General features: G+C 38.3%; 1 protein-coding gene across 3 annotated transcripts; it reads left to right on the top strand.

Annotated features, from left to right (window-relative positions):
• The first annotated feature begins 402 nt into the window (after nt 1-402).
• NDUFAF5 (NADH:ubiquinone oxidoreductase complex assembly factor 5) lies at nt 403-27,181 on the top strand. 3 transcript variants are annotated; one of them, XM_082645898.1, is made up of 11 exons: nt 403-703; nt 2,916-2,956; nt 5,711-5,774; nt 7,048-7,095; nt 8,399-8,502; nt 11,387-11,426; nt 14,203-14,424; nt 18,372-18,432; nt 26,373-26,456; nt 26,803-26,885; nt 27,070-27,181. In XM_082645898.1, exons 1-11 carry the CDS (start codon nt 452-454, stop codon nt 27,160-27,162), a joined length of 1,092 nt encoding a protein of 363 aa, XP_082502024.1. In that variant the 5' UTR covers nt 403-451; the 3' UTR covers nt 27,163-27,181. The 3 variants fall into 3 exon arrangements, with proteins under 3 accessions (XP_082502024.1, XP_082502025.1, XP_082502026.1); XM_082645899.1 differs by having other exon boundaries at nt 14,227-14,424; XM_082645900.1 differs by lacking the exon at nt 14,203-14,424.

Here is a 27,181-nt window from a genome sequence, read left to right on the forward strand (position 1 = left end):
CCCGCCCTCATCTCTGTAGCCCACCCTCCCCTTCTACCCACCCTCTAACGCGGGGAACACCAGGGTGACCCCGGAACTAGGGTCTCCTTCCCAACTCCCAAACCTCAGAGAGCCGCTTTGGGGAAGAGGTCCCTCAACACGACGCGAAGGAAGAGCAAGGAAGCCTGAAGAAAGAAGTCGGGAAGGCAAGGAGGAAGAGCGCGGCCCTCACGAATCCGATGGAGACCCTGTCAGAGACTGATTCTGCCCCCTCGACAAGCCCTTTTTCTGGAACCCAACCCCACTCACCAACTCCGAGACCTCTCCAAGCCTCACGTAGGCCGCCGACTCCCACAATCCTCAGCGTGACGCGCAGCCGTAACGGCATGCGAACTGGGCCAAACTTCTTCCGCTTTCCCTCGGCGAAGCTCTCCAGAGTAATCACAGAAGCCGCGGCGCATGCGCACGATAAATGCTCCTGCAAGCGGCGTCGCCGCTGGAGATGCTGCGGCTGACCAGGTTCCCGCCCAGGTGGCGGCGACCTCCGGCGGCGGGGGTCCCCGCGAAGAACGTCGGCTTCAGGAAGGTGGCCTCCGGCGTCTCTTCCCTGGGCAGCGCCTCGCCCAGATCCCTAAACATATTCGATCGGGATTTGAAGAGGAAACAGAAGAACTGGGCGGCCCGGCAGCCTGAGCGGATAAAGTTTGACTACCTGAAGGAGGAGGTGAGTCAGCGGGACGGCGGGGAGGGCGGCGCCGAGCCTTGGCTTCGGGTCCGGGAGCTCCGGCCAGGCCCCGGCCGCCCCCACCTCGCTGTGTGACCTTGAGCAGCCGACCTGCCTGTCTGGGCCTCTACTGTAGTCTCCCAGCGGCCGGGCGCCGGTGTTTGTAAGTTGCTCTTCATTCATTCATAACCTCGGCAGATGGTGCCTGTATTACAGGTGTGACCAGGGCAAAGTAAGACCGCTGCTCTCAGGAGATTTCATTCTTGTGGGAGGCGAGACAGTGAACAAAAAAATGTAATTTCAGCTAAAGAAGTAAGGCCAGGTAACAAAGTGAAGTAGTAAGGTGACTTGCGCTGGTCAGGGAAGGCCGCTCAGGCAGACGACGTGATGAGGAATTAGCCAGGCTGGGATCTGGGGGGAAAAGCCTTGTAGGCAAAGGGAAAGACAAACCCAGAGCCCCTGAGGCCGAAAGGACCTTGTTGAGGCTTCCAGGGACCTCCATTGGGAGGTCAGGGAGGGCCCAGTTTACGAGGGCCTTAATGGGTAAGGACTTGGGATTTTCTTCTCCATCTCAGCTGTCCATTTGATATGGTAATTTCTGGCCGCATGTAGCTATTGAGCACTTGAATGTCCCTTTGAGATGGGCAGTAAATGTAAAATACACGGGATTTCAGTGACAATGTGAACAAAGGATGTAAAATATTTCCTTAATATCTTTTTACATTGATTGCATGTTGAAGTTCTATTTTTGATATATTGGGTGAAATAAAGTGTTAAAATTAATTTCTTTACCCTTTTTTAAATGGCTACTAGAAAATTTTAAGTTGCTTCTGTGGCTCTGATTGTTTTTCTGTTGGCCAACATGGCTCTAGAGGAATGTGAGACTGTCGAATGCTTTTAAGCAATGGAGTGATGGGCTCTGGTTCGTGTTTTAGGAAGACTCATTAAGATAAATTAAGATCTCTGATTTGTCTGTGTTGGTTTGAGAGACCTCTTCCTCTCTGCCTAGGTGGACTAGGGACTTGAGCAGGTTTCTGCTTTCTGGACAGGCAGCACAGAGCTCAGGCCTCGTGTTTCTTCAGGGATGGACTAAAATTGAAATCAAGTGTAATGAGTTCTTTCAAGCCAATGCAGCCAACATTTACTGCCCCTACTTTGGGCAGAGCTCTGTGCAAGTCCTGGCCTGATCAGATGAGTGACTCTGTCCTCAGGGTTCATGGTGACATGTACTTAGAAGATGTGAGTTTCCAGCCACTCGTCTCCAAGAAAAGCACCTGGATTACAACTTGACTGAGGCCTCACCAGTGTTTAGAATAAACACTAGAATAAATGAGATAAAGTATATGAGAGTTTCTTTAAAATAATAAACAAAAGGTATTCATATTAGGAATGATGTACAAAGTGGAGTCCTCTGGGAAATGACTTCTGCTGTCCCTCGTCCCTTACCCCTCCTTCCTCCCCAAAGCAAATACACATATGTTCTGAACTTTCAAGTCCTAATAGAAACTCTGGGATGTTTATAAGGGAATGAGTGGAATATTAGGCTCCCACATCTTTATTCCTGCCAGACGAAGCTAGCCCAGCAAAAAGGAGGTGCCTACCTTATGACCTCTTTTAAATTAGGTGGGATTGAGGAGGTTTCTTCAGATTTGGCTGACTTCTAATTTGCAGATGTTGCTCAGAAAAGTTGTTTACTCATTTAGGAGTTCCACAAAATTTGTTAGTAGTTATAAATAATACAGTTTTTATTAAGTGATCACTTATACATTGATCTGTAATAATCCCTAGCTAACTAATTTTTCACTTTCACATACCTCATGCTAATATCTATAGGCAATAATATGCTTGTTATGTTCCTGTTGATTTTTTTTTTAATTGGGGCATCCTGTTGCTTTTTGGCCTTGCATTCTTGTATCATATGGAATATAAAGTCATATATATACATATATATGTATATATATATATGTATAGTATTTAGTCTTCTTTCCTTAAATTGACTTCTGAAGTAATTAACTCAGTGTGTTTCCTTTAATTTATGATGTTCCTATTCAGAATTTGAAAAGAAAGTTGCTGAGGTAAAATTGAAAAAGAGATAAAGGGAACTTAACATGTTGAAACATAAGTGACCTATGGATTGTTGAATACTGGAAAGAGTGTTACTTCTCTGTTAAACCTACTCATCTTAACTTCATTGCCTCTTATAATCTGTCAGGTGGGAAGTCGGATTGCAGACCGTGTATATGACATAGCCAGGTAAGTGATGATTGTCATAATAAAATACAATCAACTTTTCTTTTTAATTATTTTTTTAATATACTAATTAATTTATTTTTGGCCGTGTTGGGTCTTTGTTGCTGTGCGTGGTCTTTCTCTAGTTGCGGAGAGTGGGGGCTACTCTGTTGTGGTGCACGGGCTTCTCATTACTGTGGCTTCTTTTGTGGCAGAGCACAGGCTCTAGGTGCACAGGCTTCAGTAGTTGTGGCGCACGGGCTTAGTTGCTCCGCGGCATGTGGGATCTTCCAGGACCAGGGCTCGAACCCGTGTCCCCTGCATTGGCAGGCGGATTCTTAACCACTGCACCACCAGGGAAGCCCCAATCAACTTTTGAATGAAGCCTTGAGAAATTAAACGCTGAGAACTTGATATCTGGAATGGCAGCATCTAGATTAATTTATTACCAGGATTAGTGATTTTAATCACTCTTAGATCTCTCCTTTTTTTATGTCTGAGAGAGCAAGTATTCCTTTCTCATTGTTGTCTTAAAAAAAGAATGAATGGAAGCACAACTCAGCTTCTCTCCAAGATTGAATGGCTATTCCACTTGATTTGGTCAAAAGCAAGTAATGGAAAGATTGCTCCAAAAATGGATATAATTGACATGTGAATTTTAAGATTTACTAAACCTAGCTTTAAAAGTTTAAAATTATAACAGAACCTTTTACCATCTAAGTGAAGGAGAGAGTCTACCTAGATTTGTTCCCCCATCAAGTTATATGAGACTTTGGCCATTATATCTTAGGTATTATTAATAGCAATAAGGGTTTTATGACAATTATATAGAGGCAGATTTGAGAAAAGAACACCTTCATCAAATATTATTAAATCCTTGATGGATTCATTGCTCTATATTAGGCATAACAAAAGCTTTACAGGATTGAGTTTACAGCCAGGTAGGAGGAACCACAGTTAAATAATGGCTTTGCTATAGAATTGCTCTGTGATGTTAGCAAATCACTTTTTGTGCTCTTTTGTGTAAAAGACACACATTAAATTAGACCATATGGGATGAATTTATTACATTTGTCTATTCAAAAAAGAGGAATTTTGTAAAATCACAAACTCTTGAAATCATATTTTGGATATATCCTGGCTACTTAAAAGAGTCTTGGGGTGAATCAGTTTCATAAAGTTAAAAAAAATTTCTTCATTGTTGCAAAAATCACCTTCATTTCATCTGTTTCATTGGTTTCATTATTTTAAAAATCTGAAAAATAGCTAATTCTCTATACTGTAGTCATTCATTTGCCTGGATTTTAGGTCATTTGCAATTTAATAAATGAAACATTAAACTTTCCAAGTCAGATTGGATTTTACAATCTTTTTATGTCATAGTACTGAGCAAAACACAGGTCTGTGGAGAAAACTGTGATTTTGGCTAAAAGCATGTCTTAAAATAACAGTAACTCTTTGGAATTAAATTATTAAAAATAACAGTCTAAAATGTCTTACACTAATGTTCTATTATTAGAATAGCTTGTATTGTCAACACCGATCTTATGTTTATTTTTTAAACTAATCCAACAGATTATTAAATGTCTTATTTGTGCTATCTGAAGCTTACTTAGTACTGTTAAAGTCAGTGATAATAATAAGTCCTAACTATTGTCGAACATTTGTACTGTGCTGAATACTTTACATGCACTGTTTCATAAAATTCTCATACCAACCCTGAGGAAGGTAGTAACTTTTCCATTTTATAGATGGGGAAACTGAGATCCAGCAAGATTAAATCACTTGTCTGTGATCACAGAGCCAGTAAATTGCAGGCCCAGAATTCTAACTCGTGTCTTTGTGATTGCAAAGGCTATATGCTTCCCCAGGCCACACTGCCTATGTTCACAATCAAGATAGAGGGCATTAGGTAAATAAATGGTCCTCTCACCAGTGGTTCTCCAGCTGTGTACTGGTGTTCTATATTTTTGACATAGGTTTTTAACAGAAATTGAAAAGGAACTCTTGCTTCCAATAGGAAAAATGTTATTAGTGGATAAAATTTTAAAAATTTTTGTCACAAATTTTTCTTAAACCTATGACCCACAGTTGGATGTGTAAACTGATTTAGTATGACATATATTTGGAGGAGACAGCATTGCATAGGGGATAATAGTTCTGGTTCAGGATTCAAACTGACTGAATTCAAGTTCTGACTGCTGCTTATTAGTTGAGTGACCTTGGATTGACTTACGTAACTCTGCATACTTAGCACACTGCTTTGAACCTGGTAAGATTTAAGTAAAAGTTAGCTATTATTTAGTTGATATTTTGTTTGGTTTTTAGTTTATCATGTTATACTTCGTGGTATTTCACATGATGATTTCTAAGTCATAAAAAATTTGAGAAGTAGGGATAAGTAGTAAGTTCCTGATAGGTACGCCAAATATTTTCATGTTCATTTACATTAACTTCTTTTCATTCTTTATCTGGGTATATTATCAAATTAAAATACCCCCTGCTAAATCAGTTCTTCACATCCACATCATGGAGCAACCTTATGGAAAGCTATTGGTTGTGAGGTCCTGTGAGTGGCTAGGCCAGACAGACTTGCCGTGTCTGGTGTGTTCTCTGATGTATGCACCTGGTGAGGCAAGGCAACAAGGGCAGATGATATAATAACTTTTTTGAAAGCTGTGTTCACTAAAACATTTTTACTTAAGAAAATTAGTTTTTAATAATTATTTATGGACTGTATTATTATAGACAAATATGACTTCTGTGTCTGTTTTTCAGAGATTTCCCCCTTGCTTTGGATGTCGGTTGTGGAAGAGGTTACATAGCACAACATTTGAATAAGGTATGTTTATTTGATGACTTAATTTACTTTGAGAAATAAAATGGGCTAATTTTAAGGAAAGACTTTCCTAATCAATTTATATCATATTTAGATTTTGATTATATCAGAATTTCTCATTTCTTTGTTTTTTTTATAGTGATAGAACCAGTGGTTGTTTTGTGTCTACTCCTAAGTAGTTTATTCTTAAATTGTTTTTTCTTTTCTTTGAATCCATTTTATACAGTGTTCCTACTGATAGTTTCTTTAAGTCTATGTAAGATACATTGTACTTTATTACCACTTTGTTCAAATATTTTTAATAATTCACAATAAAAATCACATTGACATTCATTTGGAAGTTGTGAGTAAGCTAATAGTTTATCTATGAAAAATATTCATTTCATCAGTTGGTTAGAAATCTTGTGTGTGATGAAATATAAGTAGCCTTTATTAATGCTTATACCATTTTATTTTTCAATTTGTAATTCAGACCAAAAAACATTTATTAATTGTTTTAGCCTCTCTACGTAGCACACTGTGCTGGACACAGATTAAAGTGGGATTTCTATATCAAATCTACTTAGAAAAAAAGTACACTTGAGCCAAGGCAGGAGGAGGGGTGTGTATGAGCCTCTCCAAATACTGTTATTGATAATAGTAAATGCCATGGAAATGGTACAGTCATTAAACTGCAACAGGAGTCAAGGGAAAGGAAAATCAGTAGGGTTTCATTTGATCAAAGCCTTCTGAAAGGGCACAGAATCTACCCTGGGATTTGAAAGAATCTGGGTTGGTGTTTCATAGGCATTGGAAGTAAGGGCATAGCAGGAGGGAAGGTGGAGGTAGAAAGCTGTAGGGTGTGATACAGTGATGTTTAAGAAAGATTAATTTGGGGATGGTATGCAGGAGGAATCTTCTGTGGTACAAGAGTGGGGACTAGCTCTCAGCATATTATGCCATGGAAAAGTTAACACATAGCCTTAACCCAGTGGAGTAAATTAGGAATGCTGATTATTCATACCTATGTTCTCCATTCTATTATATATTGTTAAATATATTACATGTAGGGTTGACTGCATATATTTAATTCTATGTAACTTAATATGTGTTATTAAAAGTATTTGTGTACCATACTAATTACATGCAGGAAAATACCCTTACAAAGCTGAAAATTAATCTATAATTATCACTTTTTCCTTTAGTAATTTCAACAGTTGTTTTGTTTGATTTGTTACTGTTTTTTTTTTTTTTTTTTTTTTTTTTGTATCATCTGATCAACTTTATTCCGTTTCAGGAAACTGTTGGAAAGTTTTTCCAAACAGACATTGCAGAAAATGCTTTGGTAGGTAGCTTTGTAATACTATTGGTTTCTGATCTCCTGGTTTGGTTTTTAGTTCTTTACTTCTTTATTTTTATTTCCTTCAAAATGAAATTAGCTGTTTTTTTCCTGATTATAAATGTAACACACATAAGGGAAAGTAAAACAGTACAGGAAGTATAATGGAAGAAGGAAAAATCACCCTTAGTCCCACCACTCAGAGGCAACCACTGGTGACATTTCGGTCTCCACCTTGTAGGCATATAATATCTCCCCAACACTGTTTTGTACAAACATTATTATGCTAACATGCCATATTTTTCATAGAATACCATTCTTTTATATCGATGAATGGTATATATATATATATATATATATATATATACACACACACACACACACACACACACACGCACCTATTTATACAGCTATATAGTATTCCAGCATATGAATATTCCACAATTTATTTAGCTAAATTTCTGTTGAAGGACAGTTGTATTTCTAGTATCTCAGTAACTAATACTGTGATGAACATCGTTATATAAAGCAATTTTGATTTATCTTCTCCCAGGGAATAAATTCCTAATAGTGGAATGTATGGATTCATTGATGTTCAGCTTTAAATTTTTAATATACATCTCCAAACTGCCCTTAGAAAGACTGAAGAACAGAATTAAACGAAAGCACTTTTTTCTCCTTCTTTTTGGCAACACTGGGCCATTTATTTTGTCTTTGTCAGTGTAATAGGCAGAAAGTAGAATTTCATTGTTTTTATTTACATTTCTTTGATAACTAGAGTAGCCAAATAGCTCTTGATGTCTTTTGGCTATTGGTTTTTTTCAATTTGTGAATTTTGTAAGTAACTTTTATGATGTGCCTGTACCTTAGTCCTTTATCTACTTTAACCTTGGCATGTTCTTATTCTAGGTGGTTTGTAAGAACTTGCTTTTTAGGGATATTAGTTTTTCTTCATATATTTAAAAAATATTTTCCCAAATATATTGTTTACATTGTGTATTGCTTTTTAGAAGTTTTTGATTAGTTTATCATCAAGTATATCAATCTTTACAATTTCTGGTTTTTGAGTCACATTTACTTAGGCATTTTCATCTAAGAGTATAAAAGTGTTCACCCATATTTTCATCTAGCAGTTTTCTGGCTTCAATTATTCCACTGAAACTTTTAATTTTTTTAATTTTTATTTTTTGGAAGGACTAGAAACTACCAAGTAAACATAATATTGACTTAAGTTTAACAAACAATGATTGTGTTAATAATTAATATGTTATATAAATGTGTTTTTGAACTTCTGTTTTTTAACTTTTAGAAAAATGCCTTAGAAATGGAAATTCCTACTGTCAGTGTTTTAGCTGATGAAGAATTTCTTCCCTTCAGAGAAAATATATTTGATCTGGTGGTTAGCAGTTTAAGGTTGGTAATCCATTTGTGCTTTTATAAAATATATGTTAAAAATAGATAATTTATGCTATAAAGTTTTAATATTATAAGGTAAATAAAATAGATAACAGAGTAAATATCTTAATAACTTATTTTAAGTCACAAACCAGTTTTCTCTGGTAAAGAATTATGGATTATATGCTCCCTAGTGGAGATAAGTGATATAGTACCTCAACTTTTTTTCCTCCCCAACTTTCCTTAATTTGCTAAAGTTTATCTGTGTTAGAAGGGTTTTCCTCGCTGACGTAACCTACTTACATGTTGATGGGGCAAGAGTTTGAAAGAGTATACTGGCTCCAACATTCAGATGTTAGGGCACCCTTATAAACTCATTCTGGCAAATAAGGAAAAGCTCGTATTTCCTTTAACTTTAATTCTTCTACACAGAAACGTAGTCCTCAAGGTTACTTTTTCCCTTTGTGCTTCCTACCATGTCCCTCCACATTTATTACAAAAACATATATTATAAATGTTTGTTGAATAGATTATAATGTACAAGGCACTGAGCTCGATGCTTTGGGGAATTGAAAAATGAATTCAGACAGGAATCCTGTCCTCAAAGACCTCAGCATCTAATAGAGAAAATAAAATATTCTGTGTGGTGCCTTATTTCTCCTTATTAGTATAGTCAGATTTTTTTTTTCAAAGATTCAACATGCTCAGTTCAGCCCTTTTAATGGCTGTTTTTAGGGTGACCTGTCATTATGGTTTGCCCAAGACTTTACCAGTGTTAGCACTGAAAGGCCTGTGTCTCAGGAAACCCCTCAGTTCCAGGCAAACTGGGAGAGTTGGTCACCCTTGCTGTTTTCTTTAGTGAGTTTGTAATTTTTTCTCTGCTTTTTGAGGTGTGCTGAACAAACTTAGAAAAGTATTCAGATTCTATTGTGAAATGGAAAACATTACAGAGCCTTGGTCTAAGGGAAAGAGCCCTGGGCAGAGAGTCAGAACCTGAGTTTTAACTTTAGCTCACGTGCTTGCTATTTGGAAGTAACTACTGTAATTCTGTCACTTTCAGTTTCCCCATAAGTATGATAGAGTTTATAATATGACCGTAATTTTTAAAGTATCAAATAATTGTTAGAAAGCATTATGAAAGATAAATGTGAGCTTAACATAGTATGGGTTGAAATGGGTCTTTGGTGCTGTCCTGGAATTCAGCTAAGAGGATGCCAGCTCTACCAGGAAAGTGTGACCATACTCTACAGAGACTGAGTCTTGTGGTTATGCAACACCACACTCTGGGAGAAGGTCAAATAGAGTCCAAAGACAATGCAAGACATTTCTAAAATTAAGTTTTAAGTATATAGAACTTTGAGTTGTTTATTTATTCTTTTTTATAGTCTTAAAAAATGTGGGATATTATCAGAAAACTCATGGAGTTACTTTTGATGAGTAATACTGTTTGCCTTGGGAAAATTATAGGTCTGATGAAGTGGCTTCCCCCCCTCACCCCACGAAAGTAGGACTTAGAATTCTATATATATCTAGCTTAATTGTTTGATTTAATTGGTGAACTTCCTTGAATATGTCATCAGGTCCTTATTTTTACTACTTCAAATAATTTCTCAGAATAGCACTGTTTAAATGAGATGCCAGATAGGGATGATTTTTACTTATTTTTTCCCCAGCTTTATTGAGATATTATTTATATATAACATATATAAGTTTAAGGTGTACCATATGATAATCAAATACATATATATATTGCAAAATGATTACCACAATAAGGTTAGTTAACAGTTTTCATCCCTTCACATAATTGCAATTTTTTGTGTATGTATGTGGTGATAACATTTAAGATCTACTCTCTTAAAAACCTTCAATTATATAATACAACATTGTTAATTATAGTCTCCATGCTGTGTATTAGATCCCCAAATCTTGTTTATCTTAAAGCTGGGAGTTTGTATCCTTTGATGAACATCTCCCTGTTTCCCTCTGCCCCTGGCAGCCACCATTCTACTCTGTTTCTATGTGTTTGGCTTTTTTAGATTCTGCATATAAGTGAGAACATACAGTATTTTTCTTCCTTCGTCTTGCTTATTTCACTTAGCATAATGCCATCAAGGTCCATCCATGTTGACCCAAAAGGCAAGATTTCCCTCTTTTTATGGGTGAATAATATTTCTCTCTGTGTGTGTGTGTGTGTGTGTGTACACCACATCTTTTTTATCCATTCATCTCTTAATGGACACTCGGATTGTTTCCATACCTTGGCTACTGTGAATAATACTGCTATGAACATGGGAATACAGATATCTCTTCAAGATAATGACTTTACTTCCTTCAGATAAATATCTAGATGTGGGATTGCTGGATCATATGGTAGTTCAATTTTTAATTTTTTGAGGAACCTTCATACTGTTTTCCATAGCAGCTGTTCCAGTTTACGTTCCCACCAACAATGTACAAGGGCTCTCTTTTCTCCACATCCTCACCAGCCTTTGTCATTTTGTTAATGGACATCCTGATAGGTATAAGGTAACATCTCACTGTGGTTTTGATTTGCATTTCCCTAATTATTAGTGGTGTTGAGCATCTTTTCATATACCTGTTGGCCATTTGTATGTATGCTTTAGAAAAGTTGACTTTTACTTTATTCATTGAAGACTATTTGGAGAGATAATCATATCAGGAAAGTGATATACTGTCACATTTTCTCCTGCAACAGAAGGAAGGTAATTCCCTAGGAATACTTTTTATTTTAAAACTTGTATGAAAACAATCAGTGAATTTTGATATGCAATTTCATACATCAAAATTTACACCTTTTTTGTGGCTTATCATTATACTAGTGCCGCTCGTACTAATTAATTATACACATTAAGCTAAAACAAATGTGTGTTTTATATTTTAGTTTGCACTGGGTGAATGACCTTCCTAGAGCACTTGAACAGGTAAAAATCTTAGTGTTGATTCTAATAGCCTGTGTTATTTTGTTTATTGTTAGCAACTTATAGATGTTTCTGTTTTTACACAGAAACTTATAGATGTTTTCCGTTTTATATTTTTGACAATTGGAAATGGAAGCAAATAAAAAATTGATTATCTTCTGTCGGCCGGATACACTTGGTGCCCTTTGGCATATTAAGAAGTACATTAGTGACTCCCTATTCCCCGAGGATTAAGAAATCTAATTATGGAGATGTTACTAAAGTTTTCATAAATATTTAAGACTTGTACAAAATAGTACTGATATGGTAAGACATTTTTTGTGTGGCTTTCTTTTCTTCCTGAATTGCCTATAAATTTTTTGTGGGTGAGAACCTATTTGTTCCTACAGTGTTTGTATCTCCCCCATGCCTTATACTTAGGCAATGCTAGTAAATGCTTCTTGGTTGATATTGATCAACAAACAGGTGAAGGGTGGGTAAAAAGCATCGTGTTCAGAGGAGGGAAGGAGATCACTGTGGCTTGGAGTGGCCTAGGAAAGCTTTAAGAGGAAGAAATTTCTTGAACAGGGCCTCAAAGGGTAGGTCAGATTTGGAGTGGGAATACACTCCAGGAAGGCAGAATCCCGGGACAGAGAGGAGGTGTAAGAGACTCAGGAGCCTGAAAGGACAAAGAGGAAGCCTGTTGGAGAATTAGTATAGTGCCAGGTGTAGATGAGGAATTTTTGGGACCAGATCTAGGCAGACTCAGGTGACAGATTAAGGAATTAGGAGTTTTTTCTTAAGGCAATTCAGAGCCACTGGAGAATTTTGAAGAGGAAAGTGACATGATTAAAAAGCTGGTAGACAGGATAATAACTACCATATCTTAAGCATATACTGTTTGCCAATCACTGTGCTCTGTTTTATATATGTGTTAAATAACTCTGCAGGATAGCTTCATTTTGCTGATTAGAAAACTGATGCTGGAAGTTGGTTACATGAAAGAGAGACTGTTTCAGTGGCCCAGGCATGAGATACACTAAACCTATGTGACAATGGTAGGAGTTAAGAAGAAGAGAAATGTATTTAGGACTCTACAAAGTAAGAATCAACAGTTTGGTGGCTGGTTAAAGCTGAAGATCAAAAAGAGTCAGGAGTCAAAGCTTGCCTTAAAGTTTTGAGTCTGGATGCCTGGAGAACAAAAGTAATAATAATAGTAAAAGTAATAATAATAGTAAAAGTAATAATAATAGTAAAAGTAGGTGAAAGAATTGGTAGTGATCAGATAAAGGGAATAGAAAATGGTAATTAACAGAAATACAGCATTTGGAAAAGGGAGTTGGTTTGAGAAAAAGTTGTGTGTGTGTTGGATGTACTGGGGAACGGGAGGGAGTACGTTTATCAAGAGACAGATGTTCATGGCGCACAGGTAGCTGAAGACAAATTTAGAGTTCTGGGAAGCTCAAGGTAGAGATTGGAAAGTGATCCTTGTGAAATCCATGGGAACTGATAAACCGTCTGTGGTAGAGAGAAGCTGAAGAGAGCTGGGGACTAAATTCTAGGTACGTTATATTAGAGTTTGGTGGCGAGAGAAAGAAGTAACACTAAAGGGGCAGAAGAAACAAACCAAAAGATTTTCCAGTTGTTTGCTTATATGCTGTTTTGTAATTGCTTCATAATGTATTAAATATAAATCCAAGATGCCTACTTGAATTACAAGAGCCTACTGTGATTTGGGTTTTGATGTACTTCGGAATCCACCCTGTCCTGTGATGTTCCTCGTTGTTGAGAATCGTCAGAGTCAAAACTAGTTAAAGAGTGTAGTTCTAAGAGTCATTGAGTAAACATTTATGATTCTGGAATTCATTCTGGCTGCTGTTTTGCTCAAGTTATCAATTAAAACTGGTTTTAGTTTTAAAGCTGAAAAATAAGTTGGTTACTTCTTAATTCTGTATGTTACTGGATTGATATGTTAATATTTTAACTAAAACGTTACTAGGTTAATGTTGTGAATCATATAATGGTTTCTCTGTAAATCAGTGTTTTCTGCATAATAAGCCACCTCAACTTTTTGTTTTAAAAATAATTAGCTCACAATTTTGTGAATTAGGGATTTGAGCTGGACTTAGGAAATTCTTCTGGGTCTGGCTTGGCTCACCCGTGTGTCTGATCTGCCAGTGGATTGTCTTGGAGCTGTCGGGTGGCTTCAGCTGGGACGCCTGGCTGATCTCTGCTCCTCTTCCTCTCATCCTTCACCAGGCCAGCTCAGGCTTGTTCACAACGTGGTGGCCAGATGGGGCTCCTAGAGAGCAGGTGGAAGCAGCAAGGCCATTGAGACCTGGGCTTGACACTGACACACGGTCAACTTGCTCTGCATTCTTTTGGTCAGTGCAGGTCACAAGGCTAGCCCAGATTCCAGGAGGGGGAAGTAGGCTCCATCCCTTAACGGGGGTTGTTGTTGAGCAGCGTTTCAGAGGGCACAGATACAGGGAGGATGGTGATTTTTGTACTCTACCACACTTAAAAAATTTTTTCTTTCAATATTTTACTGATTATAAGGGTCAGTTTTGTCTATTATAAAAAATTGAAAACATATAAAATATTTTATAGATATTAACGCTATCAGTAAATGTCTATCTTCACAACAATATTATACTGCAATGCCTTGCTGACAGTTGGTTGTCTGAGTGTTATTAAATTATCTTGTTATTAATTTGACAAACTAAGAATGGTAATCATAAAATATTGATCTAGATACCATATATCCTTTTAACAGTTTTATATGTAAAATTTTGAATAGTTTTGTTGTTTATATTTATTACAGATTCATTGTGTTTTAAAACCAGATGGAGTGTTTATTGGTGCAGTGTTTGGAGGTGACACTCTCTATGAACTCCGGTGTTCATTACAGTTAGCGGAAACAGAAAGGGAAGGAGGATTTTCTCCACACGTCTCTCCTTTCACTGCTGTCAATGACCTAGGACATCTGCTCGGGAGAGCCGGCTTTAATACGCTGACTGTGGTAACTATCAAGAGAATTGAGTAACCCATTAATTACACAGTTCAGAAATAATCGCTCTCTCTTTTTATCTTGATTGACACAAGGTAGGAATGTAAAATTTTTATTATCCATTACCTGAATAAGTAACTCAAACAAAGAATGTATCTCAGTTAACAAGGAGGCTATTTTCTAAGACATGCTACTCCATCACAGTCTTCAAATCCAGAGTTAGGTGTAACACGAGAGTTAGAGCATCCCAGAGGAGGAGGGGAGGGGGTGTACGGGACCATTCACAGCACTGCCTCTACCACCAGCCCTCAAGTGAAGTGGTGCCGTGTGAGGCAGAAATGAGAGAGCATGCATTCACGAGGCCCAGGGTTGGATCCAGGTAGAGGAGGGAGGACGGGGCTGTACACCCTCAGGGCTGGAGAGATCTGGGAAGAGGACCCGAGACCGTCAGCGGTGAAGAAACAAGGAGTCACCATGGTGCAGTGACGATGCAGGGTGCTGGTGTCTGACAGTATAGTTTGGATCCTTACCTTGCCCCTTTACTAGCTAGGGGAATTTGGGGGGTTTACTTCACCTCTCTGAGCATTCATTTTTTTAAAAAAATGCAAATTTTACTCACCACAGGTGGCCGTTAGGATTAAATAATTTAAAGGGTGTAAAGTACCTGGACCTTCACAATAAATGCTCAATAAGTCCTTGTTCCTGCCTTCCTCTCTCCTCCTCCCTCTACTCCTAACACTTTCCAGGCCAAGGCTTCCTGCAGGGACGCATCCGGACAGTGATTCCCCCTTCAAACCTCCTTCAGCAACAAAGTCATTCTAAAAGATGTCATTACTGCCTTCCAGAGAATGGACTTGCCATGATTTTCCAAGCCCCTCAGGGCTAAAAACATATCTAAACCTGATTAGAAGAAATAGGAATTTTTTTAATGAAGAAAGCTTCTCATTGCATAATTAGAGACTATAAACTTAAAGTAACTTTTTAAGGAGATGTAGTGTGAGTGTATTTCATAAAATCAACCTACCAAAAATGGCTTGTCATATCCTTCCGTGCTTTGATAGAAAGCAAGGGGCGTAGACCAGCAGGGCCTCTGATGTTGGGAAGGGGTTTCCCTTCCAGGGAAGGGAAGAGGCAGAGACTGGGAACTGACAACCCTCACAGAGTGATGTTGAAGAACTCGTGCCCAGTCAAACAGGTTAGTCAGCAGTATTAAGGGATTCAAAAGTCATTGCCCATTAGGAAAAAGATGAGACTTCTACTGAGTCATCGAAAGAAAGTTAAATTATGTTAACCACTTGCAGTTTTCTATGGTTGTAAAGTGAGTTGTGTGTTTTAGAAAGATTTCTACTAAAAATGTTTAACCTGACATTATAACATTTCAAAGCCTACATTTCTGTTAATTGGGAATTCAAATAATTCAGAATACCTTCCATATACTTCTCCAAAATTGAGCAGAATGACTCAAACCTTAATATAATGCAAAAATATTGCTGTATAATCTTCTCTATAGTTTATAAAATTAGTTGCTAATTTAATATATAAAATCTATAGAAATTTGTTCCTTGAGACATATACATTGTCTCTAAAGTGCTGTATTAACATTGCATCCTAATTAATTTTCTAAAACTCCCATGCAAGAAAGCTTTTATATAATCAATTATACAGGTTTATGTTTCATAAAACATTAGATATATTACTTTTGTATTGCAATGGATTTTTATTTTTAAAGTGAAATCAAGTTAAATTAATATCATGTAATTATATTTACATTTATATGACCCCCTTAGTGAATTCTTTTTAGAGTTAGTTGGCATTCTAAATGAAGCTCATTTCCTTTTAGAATAGTTTCCAGGCTAGTATATTAGAAGAAAACTGCAAATATGGTCCCCCGTCTTAATTTGAATAAGACCTTTGACAAGGCTGTTGTGGTACTCTTTTGATTGAGAAGGAGATGGTGCTTTTAGTTGCTTTTGTTGAATTGTTTTCAAAAGATATTGTTTAATGGTTAGGCATTAGCCAGGAAGGAATTCTTTTTTTAATCTTAGAATCTCTTTTTAAAAATAATTTCCCCATGTAGAAAAATATATAGAAGGGACTATCCAGAGATGATCTTATTAAAAAGTGCACATACAACTTGATCCATGCATATGTTTTTTTAAAAAGTGAAAAAAAACCACAAACAAACCATGTATAAAGAGAGTAAGAGAGTGAGTCCAAAATGAACAAAAGTCTCCTCCTGCCTTCTGACACCCCATTCCTTTCCACAAGGATGACTTTGGTTAGCTGTCTTATATATCCTTTCAGAACACTTTTTCCTCACAGACTGGAGTACAGTTATATCACTTAAATGTACATATGCAACAATATATACTCTTTTACTTTTTTCTTTGTGCACTCTTTTTTTTCCCCCAGACAATAACATATCTTGGAGATCCTCCCCTACAACCATACATCTACCACATTCTTTTTTGACAGCTGTATAGTATTTCATTGAATAGATATACTTTATTTAACCTGCTGTCTGTTAATGGACATTTAAATTGTTTCCAGTTTGTTGTTTGTTTTTTTTATATTCTTTCAAAAAATACTACAATGAATTTTCTTTTACATAATCAGTCAGATCAACTTCTAGCAATGGCATTGCCTAGTCAAAGAATCTATGCATTTCAAACTTTGACAGGTAGAGTAAAATTACTCTCCATAAGGTAGCATTAATTGACATGCCTCATCAACAGTGTATGTTAATCCACCGCTTATACTTTTGTATCTCTAATGTTAAAAAAAAATAGTAATTGGTCATTTTGTTTTGCATTTCTTTAGGAATTAGAATGGATGTTTTTGATAAGTGTTCCTTAGGGTTTTGTATTTGATTCTGTGCAACATTAAAGTCCAAAATTGGGAGGTGTAGTTAACATATTAGATAAAGCTACAGAATACAAAAAGATCTAGATACTTCAAAAGTGGTTAGTGCCAATAGGATGAAGTTTGACATACATGCAGCATTTTGATAGCAAACTTGAAAAAAAAGTGTCCTATATTCAGGGCTAGTTTCCAATGTAGGCAAACTCCTACATCTGAGTGGTTAACACAGAGTTTTTCACATCACAACATCACAGCCATGCTGGTTGGGCAGCTCCGCTCCATCCTGTAGTTGTGCCATCTCGGCCTTGTATCCTTTAAGGTCACTGCAGCAGAGAGGGCCTGGAAAAGGCTCACTAGCTCTTTATTACCTTGCCTCCACCTCACTTTTCTTTTGCCAGGAGAAATGTCTGGGGTTGTGAAGTGTCAAGGAGTTTGGGGAGCATCAGTGGTCTCTGCCACTATACCAACAGTGAACTCCTGTATCAAACTTCAAAAAGAGTGGGGTATCATTGCTCAGCAGTTCACTTGAGAAATAAACTGTGTATGTGCCAGCCATGTGCCCTTTCCTAAACTAGTCTGTGTAGTATTGCTGCATCACTGGGAGTAGAATGAAAGCATCTTGGGAGATGACCCTTTTGGGCCTGGTTCTGGGTGTCACATTTTGAGAGAGAGTGAGATTGATATTGACTATGTAGAGAAAAATGAAGTCAGCACATGTAAGGATCTATAAATTTTGTCTAGAAGCCTAACCCCTCCCCCTAAAAAAATTATAGTGTCCTGGAAGAGTTTTCAAAGACTTGAAGAAAAAGGTAATTGTTTGTAGAGTACAGAATAGACTTTATTCTGTGTTAATCCCAAGGAGAGAATTAGAACCAGTTGATGGAGTTATAGAAAGATTACTGTTAGAATGGCAAGCATTTATTCTGCAATTTGAAATCTTTGTAAATCAAGTGTAAGCCAGGTGACATCTGTGAAGAATACTGTAAAGAAGATTCCTGCTTATCATGAGAGATTGGTCTGGGCAATCTCTACAACCTCTTTTCTAATCTGGATTTTTGGTAATGAATGTCAAAGGATTTGTCTTTCTTTTTGAATAGGACACTGATGAAATTCAAGTTAACTATCCTGGAATGTTTGAATTGATGGAAGATTTACAAGGTAAGACACTTAAAAAATTTTTAGACTCCATGTGAGAGTCGTATTTTGAGGGCTGGCTATGGCAAGCACTGTGGCCAAGCACTAGAGATACACTGGGTGAGGAGAAAGCGGACTGTCTTCATGGAGTTTATACTGTAAAATGGGTGAGGCCGACATGAGGCAGCTGCCACAAAGATAAACATTAAACTAGAACTGTGGTATGTGCTGTGAAGTAGAGGAACTTAGAGCTGTGACTGCCTGTGAAAGGCTGGCAGGACTTTCTTCTTTTTTTTAACATCTTGGAGTATAATTGCTTTACAGTGTTGTGTTAGTTTCTGCTGTATAACAAAGTGAATCAGCTATACATATACATGTATCCCCATATCTCCTCCCTCTTGCGTCTCCCTCCCACCCTCCCTTTCCCATCCCTCTAGGTGGTCACAAAGCACCGATCTCATCTCCCTGTGCTATGCAGCTGCTTCCCATTAGCCATCCATTCTACATTTGGTAGTGTATATATGTCCGTGACACTCTCTCATGTCGTCCCAGCCCACCCCTCCCCCTTCCTGTGTCCTCAAGTCCACTCTCTACGTCTGCGTCTTTATTCCTGTCCTGGCAGGACTTTCTTGAAGGAGCATGTGAGGGTGGTAGAACACCTCAGTGACTTTCTCCAGCAACACTTGGCAGCTCAGATCCAGGCACAGGTAGAAAGAAAGCAGGTAGTTGGGTTAGTGTAGGATTGGGGGTTGCCAGGGGGTTAGGTGGGATAGGTCCTGGTGTGGGAGAGTCAACAAAATCCTGTCTGAGGAAGTGATGGTTGTGCCCTAAAAAATGAATTGGGTTTACTAGGCAAAGCAGGGAGGAAGTGAGTCCCAGGCACGGAGAACAGCATGTGCAAAGGCCCCGTTGCAAGAAAGAACATGGCGAGAACTGAAAGAAGGGCATTTTGGCCAGAATACAGGGAGTAAAAAGAAAAGTTAACTGATTAAATTGGTAGGTAAATGGGGGCCTTGTAACCTTTGTTAAGGTTGTTTGTCTTTATCTTAAAAGGCCCCTTGAGGTATTTTAATGGGGGGAGGGGTCATGATGTCAGATTTTTTTTTTTTTTTTTTAATGGATTGGCAGGTAGACTAGTAGACTTAACAGCTGGAAAGCTTACTGAGAAATGATGGTGGTTTGGACTAAGGTGGTGGCAGTGGAGATGGAGAGAAGTGAATGGATTCTGGAGATATTTATGAGATAATTGTGACAGTTCTTGCTGATGGATTACACATGGGCCGATGAAGGAGAGAGACATTTCAAACACAGCACTGAGTTTCTAGCCAGATAGATGGTGCCCTTCATTGATCGAGAAACAGTAGAAGATGACCAAGCATGGGCAGGGACAGCTCTTGAGTTCACACTTGGGCATGTTGGGTTGGAAACACTCTTGAAATAGCTGAAACAAGACATCAGGTAGGCAGTTGAGTGCGTGGCTGTGTAGCTCAGAGGAAGCAACTGGCCCTGGTAAACATTGTGAGTCATTTGTGAATAGGTGGTGTTGGAAGCAGTAGAGAGGTCATGGCCTGGGAGAAGCTTTGAGGAGCAGCAAGGACACAAACCCGACCTCCCAACCCCAAAAGAGGCGAGGCTGCTGACTGAGGGGGAGGCTGGAGAAGTGGTTTGCTCAAAGGAGAGCCTCAACTTACGTCAGTGAGAATTTATGAGGTCTGATTTTTTATCACGCAAATGGCATAGACAGGATGAATGGGGGAAGCTGAAGGCATCAGAAGTGTGTTCCCTGAAACCCAAACGCTGCTTACCTGGGGGAGCCTTAATCTGGAAACTGAAAAATCGTAAGATGATTTAAAGCAAGTGAATTATAAAAATACATACCTCATGTTTGTTTACAGATCTAATAGTTTTTCATAAGCACTGTTGCACTTGCTTCTGTAATAACCCTCTGGTGACTACTTTACCCCTGTCCTACAAGTCAGAAATATTAGGCCCAAAGAGAACACTTGCCTGTTAGTGGTAGAACTGGGCGCTAAACTCTTGCCTTCTTGACCCCTGTTCTGGCACTCTCTTGACTGACTCTCCTGCTTCTTGGAGCTGCCCATTTGTAATAAAGTCCATTTTACCTATCGTTCAGCCTCCTCTGAGTACGGTGCTTCTGTCAACTTTATAAGGGGAAAGATATGTGGTCAAAAATTTACTCTTGTAGTCACACTTTTTTTTTTAATTGGAGTATAGTTGATTTACAATGTTGTGTTAGTTTCAGGTATACAGCAAAGTGATTCAGTTATACATATACATATATCCACTCTTTTTTTAGATTCTTTTCCCAAATAGGCCATTATAGAGTATTGAGTAGAGTTTCCTGTGGTATACAGTAGGTCCTTATTATTTTATATATAGTAGTGTGTATATGTCAACCACAATCTCCCAATGTATCCTTCTCCCACCCTTACCCCGTGCTAACCACAAGTTTGTTTTCTACATCTGTAACTCTGTTTCTGTTTTGTAGATAAGTTCATTTGTACCCTTTTTTTAGATTCCACATATAAGCAATATTATATGATATTTGTCTTTCTCTGTCTTACTTCACTCAGTATGACAATCTCTAGGGCCATCCATGTTGCTGTAAATGGCATTATTTCGTTCTTTTTTATGACTGAGTAGTATTCCATTGTATATATATGTCACATCGTCTTTATCCATTTCTCTGTTGATGCACATTTAGGTTGCTTCCATGTCCTGGCTATTGGAAACAGTGCAGCAGTGAACACTGGGGTGCATGTATCTTTTCGAATTATGCTTTTCTCCAGATATATGCCCAGGAGTAGGGGATTGCTGGATCATATGGTAGTTCTATTTTTAGTTTTTTAAGGAACCTCCATACTGCTCTCCATAGTGGTTGTACCAACTTACATTTCCCACCAACAGTGTAGGAGTGTTCCCTTTTCTCCACACCCTCTCCAGCATTTATTGTTTGTAGACTTTTTGATGATGGCCGTTCTGACCGGTGTGAGGTAATACCTCATTGTAGTTTTTATTTGCATTTCTCTAATAATTAGTGATGTTAAACATATTTTCATGTGCCTTTTCTTAAAAAATAAATTTCTTTCTTTATTTATTTTGGCTGCATTGGGTTTTTTTTTAACATTTTTATTGAGTATAATTGCTTTACAATGGTGTGTTAGTTTCTGCTTTATAACAAAGTGAATCAGTTATACGTATACATATATCCCCATATCTTTTCCCTCTTGTGTCTTCCTCCCTCCCACCCTCCCTATCCCACCCTTCTAGCTGGTCACAAAGCACTGAGCTGATCTCCCTGAGCTATGTGACTGCTTCCCACTAGCTATCTATCTCTTAGCTTTTGCTTGTCTGTAAATGTTTTAATTTCTCTGTTGAATCTGAATGAGATCAGTGCTGGGTAGAGTAATCTTGGTTGTAGGTTTTTCCCTTTCATCACTTTAAATATGTCCTGCCATTCCCTTCTGGCTTGCAGAGTTTCTGCTGAAAGATCAGCTGTTAACCTTATGGGGATTCCCTTGTATGTTATTTGTTGCTTTTCCCTTGCTGCTTTTAATATTTTTGCTTTGTATTTAATTTTTGATAGTTTGATTCATATGTGTCTTGGCATGTTTCTCCTGGATTTATCCTGTATGGGACTCTGTGCTTCCTGGACTTGATTGACTATTTCCTTTCCCATATTAGGGAAGTTTTCAACTATAATCTCTTCGAATATTTTCTCAGTCCCTTTCTTTTTCTCTTTTTCTTCTGGGACCCCTATAATTCAAATGTTGTTGTGTTTAATGTTTTCCCAGAGGTCTCTGAGACTGTCCTCAATTCTTTTCATTCTTTTTTCTTTATTCTGCTCTGCAGTAGTTATTTCCATTTTTTTTATCTTCCAGGTCACTTATCTGTTCTTGTACCTCAGTTATTCTGCTATTGATTCCTTCTAGAGAATTTTTAATTTCATTTATTGTGTTGTTCATCATTGTTTGTTTGCTCTTTAGTTCTTCTAGTTCCTTGTTAAACGTTTCTTGTATTTTTTTCATTCTGTTTCCAAGATTTTGAATCATCTTTATTATCATTGCTCTTAATTCTTTTTCAGGTAGACTGCCTATTTCCTCTTCATTTGTTTGGTCTGATGGGTTTTTACCTTCCTCTTTCATCTGCTGTGTATTTCTCTGTCTTCTCATTTTGGTTAACTTATTGTGTTTGGGGTCTCCTTTTCACAGGCTGCAGGTTCGTAGTTCCCATTGTTTTTGTGTCTGCCCCAAGTGGCTAAGGTTGGTTCAGTGGGTTGTGTAGGCTTCCTGGTGGAGGGGACTGGTGCCTGTGTTCTGGTGGATGAGGCTGCATCTTGTCTTTCTGGTGGGCAGGACTGTGTCCAGTGGTGTGTTTTGGGGTGCCTGTGACCTTTTTATGATTTTAGGCAGCCTCTCTGCTGATGGGTGAGGTTGTGTTCCTGTCTTGCTAGTTGTTTGGCATAGGGTGTCTACCCTGTAGCTTGCTGGTCGTTGAGTGGAGCTGGGTCTTAGCAATGAGATGGAGATCTCTGGGAGAGCTTTTGCCATTTGATATTACGTGGAGCCAGGAGGTCTCTGGTGGACCAATGTCCTGAACTCGGCTCTCCCACCTCAGAGGCACAGGCCTGACACCCAGCCGTAGCACCAAGACCCTGTCAGCCACATGGCTGCTAGTATTGGAGGGTCTCCTGCAGTGGTGGGGGGTGGCTGTGGCTCACCGCGGGGACAAGGACACTGGCAGCAGAAGTTCTGGAAAGTACTCCTTGGCATGAGCCCTCCCAGAGTCTCAATGTTTCTTACTCTGAAGAGGATTAGGATGAATTTATCTAAAGATAACTTGTAAAAGTGATATTTAACAAAGTTGATATAAATGTTAACTGGTTGATTTTATATTCATTCACTTACTATTTATTGAGCATCTACCATGTGCCAACCACTGAGCCAATGTTGGAAATAACAGTTCCTGATCTTAGGGAACTTATGCTCCAGTAGAGAAAGAGACACACAGAGATCGGCAGACACATGCTTTTAACTGTAAAGTGAGATAATTCTTTTTAAAAGTGCAGGGAGAAACACCGAGAAAAATCCCTAAATCTGCTTAGGGAATCAAGGATGCTTTTGCAGAAGAAGCAGCACCTAAGCTAAAATGAGTTTGCTAGAAGAATGAAGGGGTGGGTGCACCTTTGGGGGGTTGGGGCCTTGCATTCCAGGCCAAGGAAAAGGCACGTATAGAATCATGGAGACTCAAGAGGTTACGCTCAGCCTTCACTTTCCTAATTGAGAAACTGTACAGTAATTCAGTATTGCTTGAATATGTAGAATGGGAAAATGACGGGAAATGATGCAGGATAGTCCATTAGAGGCTTCTCTAGACTTTATCAGGTCAGCCTTGCAGTCTGTTGGGAGAATATTGTGCAGAGGAGGGACAATCAGATTGATGTGTGAGCAAGCTCACCCTCCAGCATCGTTTATGAGGTGTGCTCATGAGGAAGGTAAGACTAGCTAGCATGGTTAACCTCTCTTGTTTTGCATGAGGAGACTAGGCACAGACAGAAGTAACTTGCCCAAGGCGATGTGTTTAGTAAGTGGTAGAGCCAGGATTTAAGCCCACTGTAGCAGCCTGACTCAGATCCTGAAATGTTAGCCAGTCTCCACTGAAAAGGTCAGAGGCAGCTGACGTAGGAAGAAGAGTGGTTGAGGGGTGAATGCAGGAAGGGAGGAGCTTGGCAGACTTCCAGGGGTGCTGCCCTGCAGACTGGAAGCTGGTGTTACCTTCCAGTTGGTTTTTGGCATTTTACATTGTGTTACACTGTTTTCTTCATAGTTGTGGTGTTTCTCATTTAAGCTGCTATTATTATTAATTCACAGAAGAAAGTCCAGAATGTTGACCTAGTTTTACAGAACAAGTTGTGTATCAGCCGATGAATGCATGAAAAGTTTTGGAGGCTTTCACAGTAGTTTTAAGGTAAGTTCAGTTGTTATTTTTTTAGACAGTACTCAGTATTGTTCCTAGTAAACCATAATAAATTAGACTTTTTTAAAATAAGCAGTTGAACTTAACCTTAAAAACACTGTGAGAGTCTTTAACAGCTACCTGCTTCCCAGATTTTTCTATTTATCCCAAAGCCCAGAGCTGGTCCAAAGTCCCAGATGTGTTTCCCAGGTGATCTCCAGAAAAGGTCCTTCATGATGCATTATGAAGTTTTATCATTCCATTTTGAAGATGATAAAACTGAGTTTAATAGAGGTTAAGTGACTTTGCCCCAGGTTATGTAAGGGCCAGAACTTGGATTATGATCCCAAAGTCTAGACTCTATGTGCTACATCCCACTGCTTCCCCAAGGAGAAGGGAGGTTCTCAAGTGAGGGAAGGGTTGGCTTCCCTAGCAGCAGAGTTACTATGGTCTACAGTAGTGCTCTGGAGTTTCTGTATCAGAAAGAGCATTGTGCCTAATAATCTTAATTAGTGTATCCTAATACCGGTTATTTAGAAGGCATTTTAGAATTTCTAGTGCATTAACTATTTCCATTAAAAAAATTAGGCCTGTTTTCCACTGGTGTTGCCTCTGTCTAATGTGTAAGTCATGCCAATGGGGAGTTAAGCAGGAATGAAAGTGCCACAGCCATTATCAGCAATAAGCCCTTCCAGTACAAGTTCCAGTTGACCTTTGATTCAGTTGATACTCATGATGTGGGAGAATGTTTTAAAATTGGATTATGTTAATGGGTCTAAAATGTTAGCATTGGAAGCCTGTAGAGATCATCTAGCCTGGCCAACTTGAGGACCCAGAGAGATGGAACTAAGGTCATGTAGCTACTTCATGACCACAAGAATAAGATCCACCCTCTTCATGGTGGTTCATCTACTAGTTTGTATGTCTTTTGTTCTTCATGAATTAGGGCTCTTATACTCACATGATATGGGACATTGCATTTAGTTTCGGAGCTTCATTATTTTAGGGAATAATAGGAACCTTTTGGGATTGGAGAGAAGAAGAAGATTAACTTATTCCAGCTAATTTGTTGATTGTTTTTAATAAGCCCATTGAAAAATTGGGAGATTATTATTTTTAAACTACTAAAGGATACCAACATTGGGAAGTTTATTGGTATCTTTTGTGAAAAACAAAACTAAGAAACCGATTTTTGATCATGTAGCATATAGAGAATAAATGTAAAGGATTTTTACTTTTGAAATTCTTTTAATTTTGCAAACTAGTTTAAAATGTGGTCTTTCAAAGTAATTTCGTTTGACTCTATGCATTAAAAAATATTAAATATATAACATTAATTTTTAGTGAACAATAGACTGACATAATCCTAGCTTTTAGCTGTCAGTTTGAAGGAAAGAAATCTAAAAATAAATGTTAAAACATTAAGAAAAGTGCTCCTGAAGAGAATGTACAAAATTGTTTCCTAATCTGGGATCAGTAAAATGTTATAAAATCTGAAAACACATTGTAGTTTTGGTACTACCTAATGAGTCTTCAAGCCCTCTTCCAAGTTTCACATTCATACTTACATTTACGGCTTACTTAGAAGGAGTGAGGTGTTGTACCAATGTCCTGTCCTCCTCAAAGAGCAGCTAAAAGGGGCATAAAAATGTGGCATCATTAGAAAGGCCCTTGCCAACGCCTGATGACTCACCTGGAGGGCCAGTCGCCTTGCTTTTGCCCAACCGGCCCACCACAGCCCATTGCTGCCAAGGAAAGCCTACTTATAGGGTTTGCCTCCTGAAATTCGACTTGTCTTAATACCCAGAAGCTTTAAGTAGTGTTGCTTTAGAGTAACTAGCTATGATCTGAGAACAAAATGAGATTATTTAGGTTATCTTATGTGACTATTAGAGAAGGGGTATACCATTGGATGAGATAAGATAAAATCTGTGATGTTGAGCTGCTCAGGGTATTTGCTGTATTATCTCAAACTGCCTGTATTTTAGGGATGGGTGAGAGTAACTGTGCTTGGAATAGAAAAGCCCTCCTGCACCGAGACACGATGCTGGCAGCTGCAGCAGTGTACAGAGGTAAGGGAGCTGACCGTTCTTCCCAGCCAGGCCCCACTGACCAACTTGTGCCCTGTCATCTTTATCCCCTAAAATTACGTTTTCCTTTCCTGTTAGGGCACCATCAGATTTCTTGTCCTTCCTTTCAAAATGCAGATCCTGTGGCTACGTATCCTTTTTCCCAGCAGCCCTTACTATTTCCTTATTGTCAGCTTCTCGGTGTGGAGGATTTTTCACAAGAGGCATTCTCAGAATCCCGTGACTATTCTAATATTCATTTCTCTTTGGAAGACATGACTTTCATTGAGCAGATTTATTTTTCCTACTTGCATTTTTTTCAGGCTCTAACCATGATTTGTCTTTATAGAAATGTACGGAAATGAGGATGGTTCTGTACCTGCCACCTATCAGATATATTACATGATAGGATGGAAATATCATGATTCACAGGTAATATTACTAAGACAGATCAGTTTTTTTTCTTAGTGGGTTCATGTTTCCATTTACTTATTATTGTTTATTTACTTAGGGTGGTTTGTTTTTTTTTTAAAATATAAGACAGCGTTAAGGGGGTTAATTAGGGCTATTATATTTATCAGTTTCTAATGTCTTTAATCTTTATCATTATTTTCAGGCGAGACCAGCTAAAAGAGGTTCGGCAACTGTGTCATTTGGAGAGCTAGGAAAAATAAATGATCTTATGTCACAGGGGAAAAAATCACAATAAATATTTTATTCAGTGTTAA

This window comes from Mesoplodon mirus (assembly GCF_964341445.2).
Source record: "Mesoplodon mirus genome assembly, chromosome: 15".
Lineage (NCBI taxonomy): Eukaryota > Metazoa > Chordata > Mammalia > Artiodactyla > Ziphiidae > Mesoplodon > Mesoplodon mirus.

Excerpts from the sequence above, each read along its gene's own strand:
- NDUFAF5 (XM_082645898.1), top strand. The coding sequence starts at position 452 with ATGCTCCTGCAAGCGGCGTCGCCGCTGGAGATGCTGCGGCTGACCAGG. Across the intron at positions 5,775-7,047 it reads TAGCACAACATTTGAATAAG|GAAACTGTTGGAAAGTTTTT; the intron begins GTATGTTTATTT and ends ATTCCGTTTCAG. Across the intron at positions 14,425-18,371 it reads GCTTTAATACGCTGACTGTG|GACACTGATGAAATTCAAGT; the intron begins GTAACTATCAAG and ends CTTTTTGAATAG.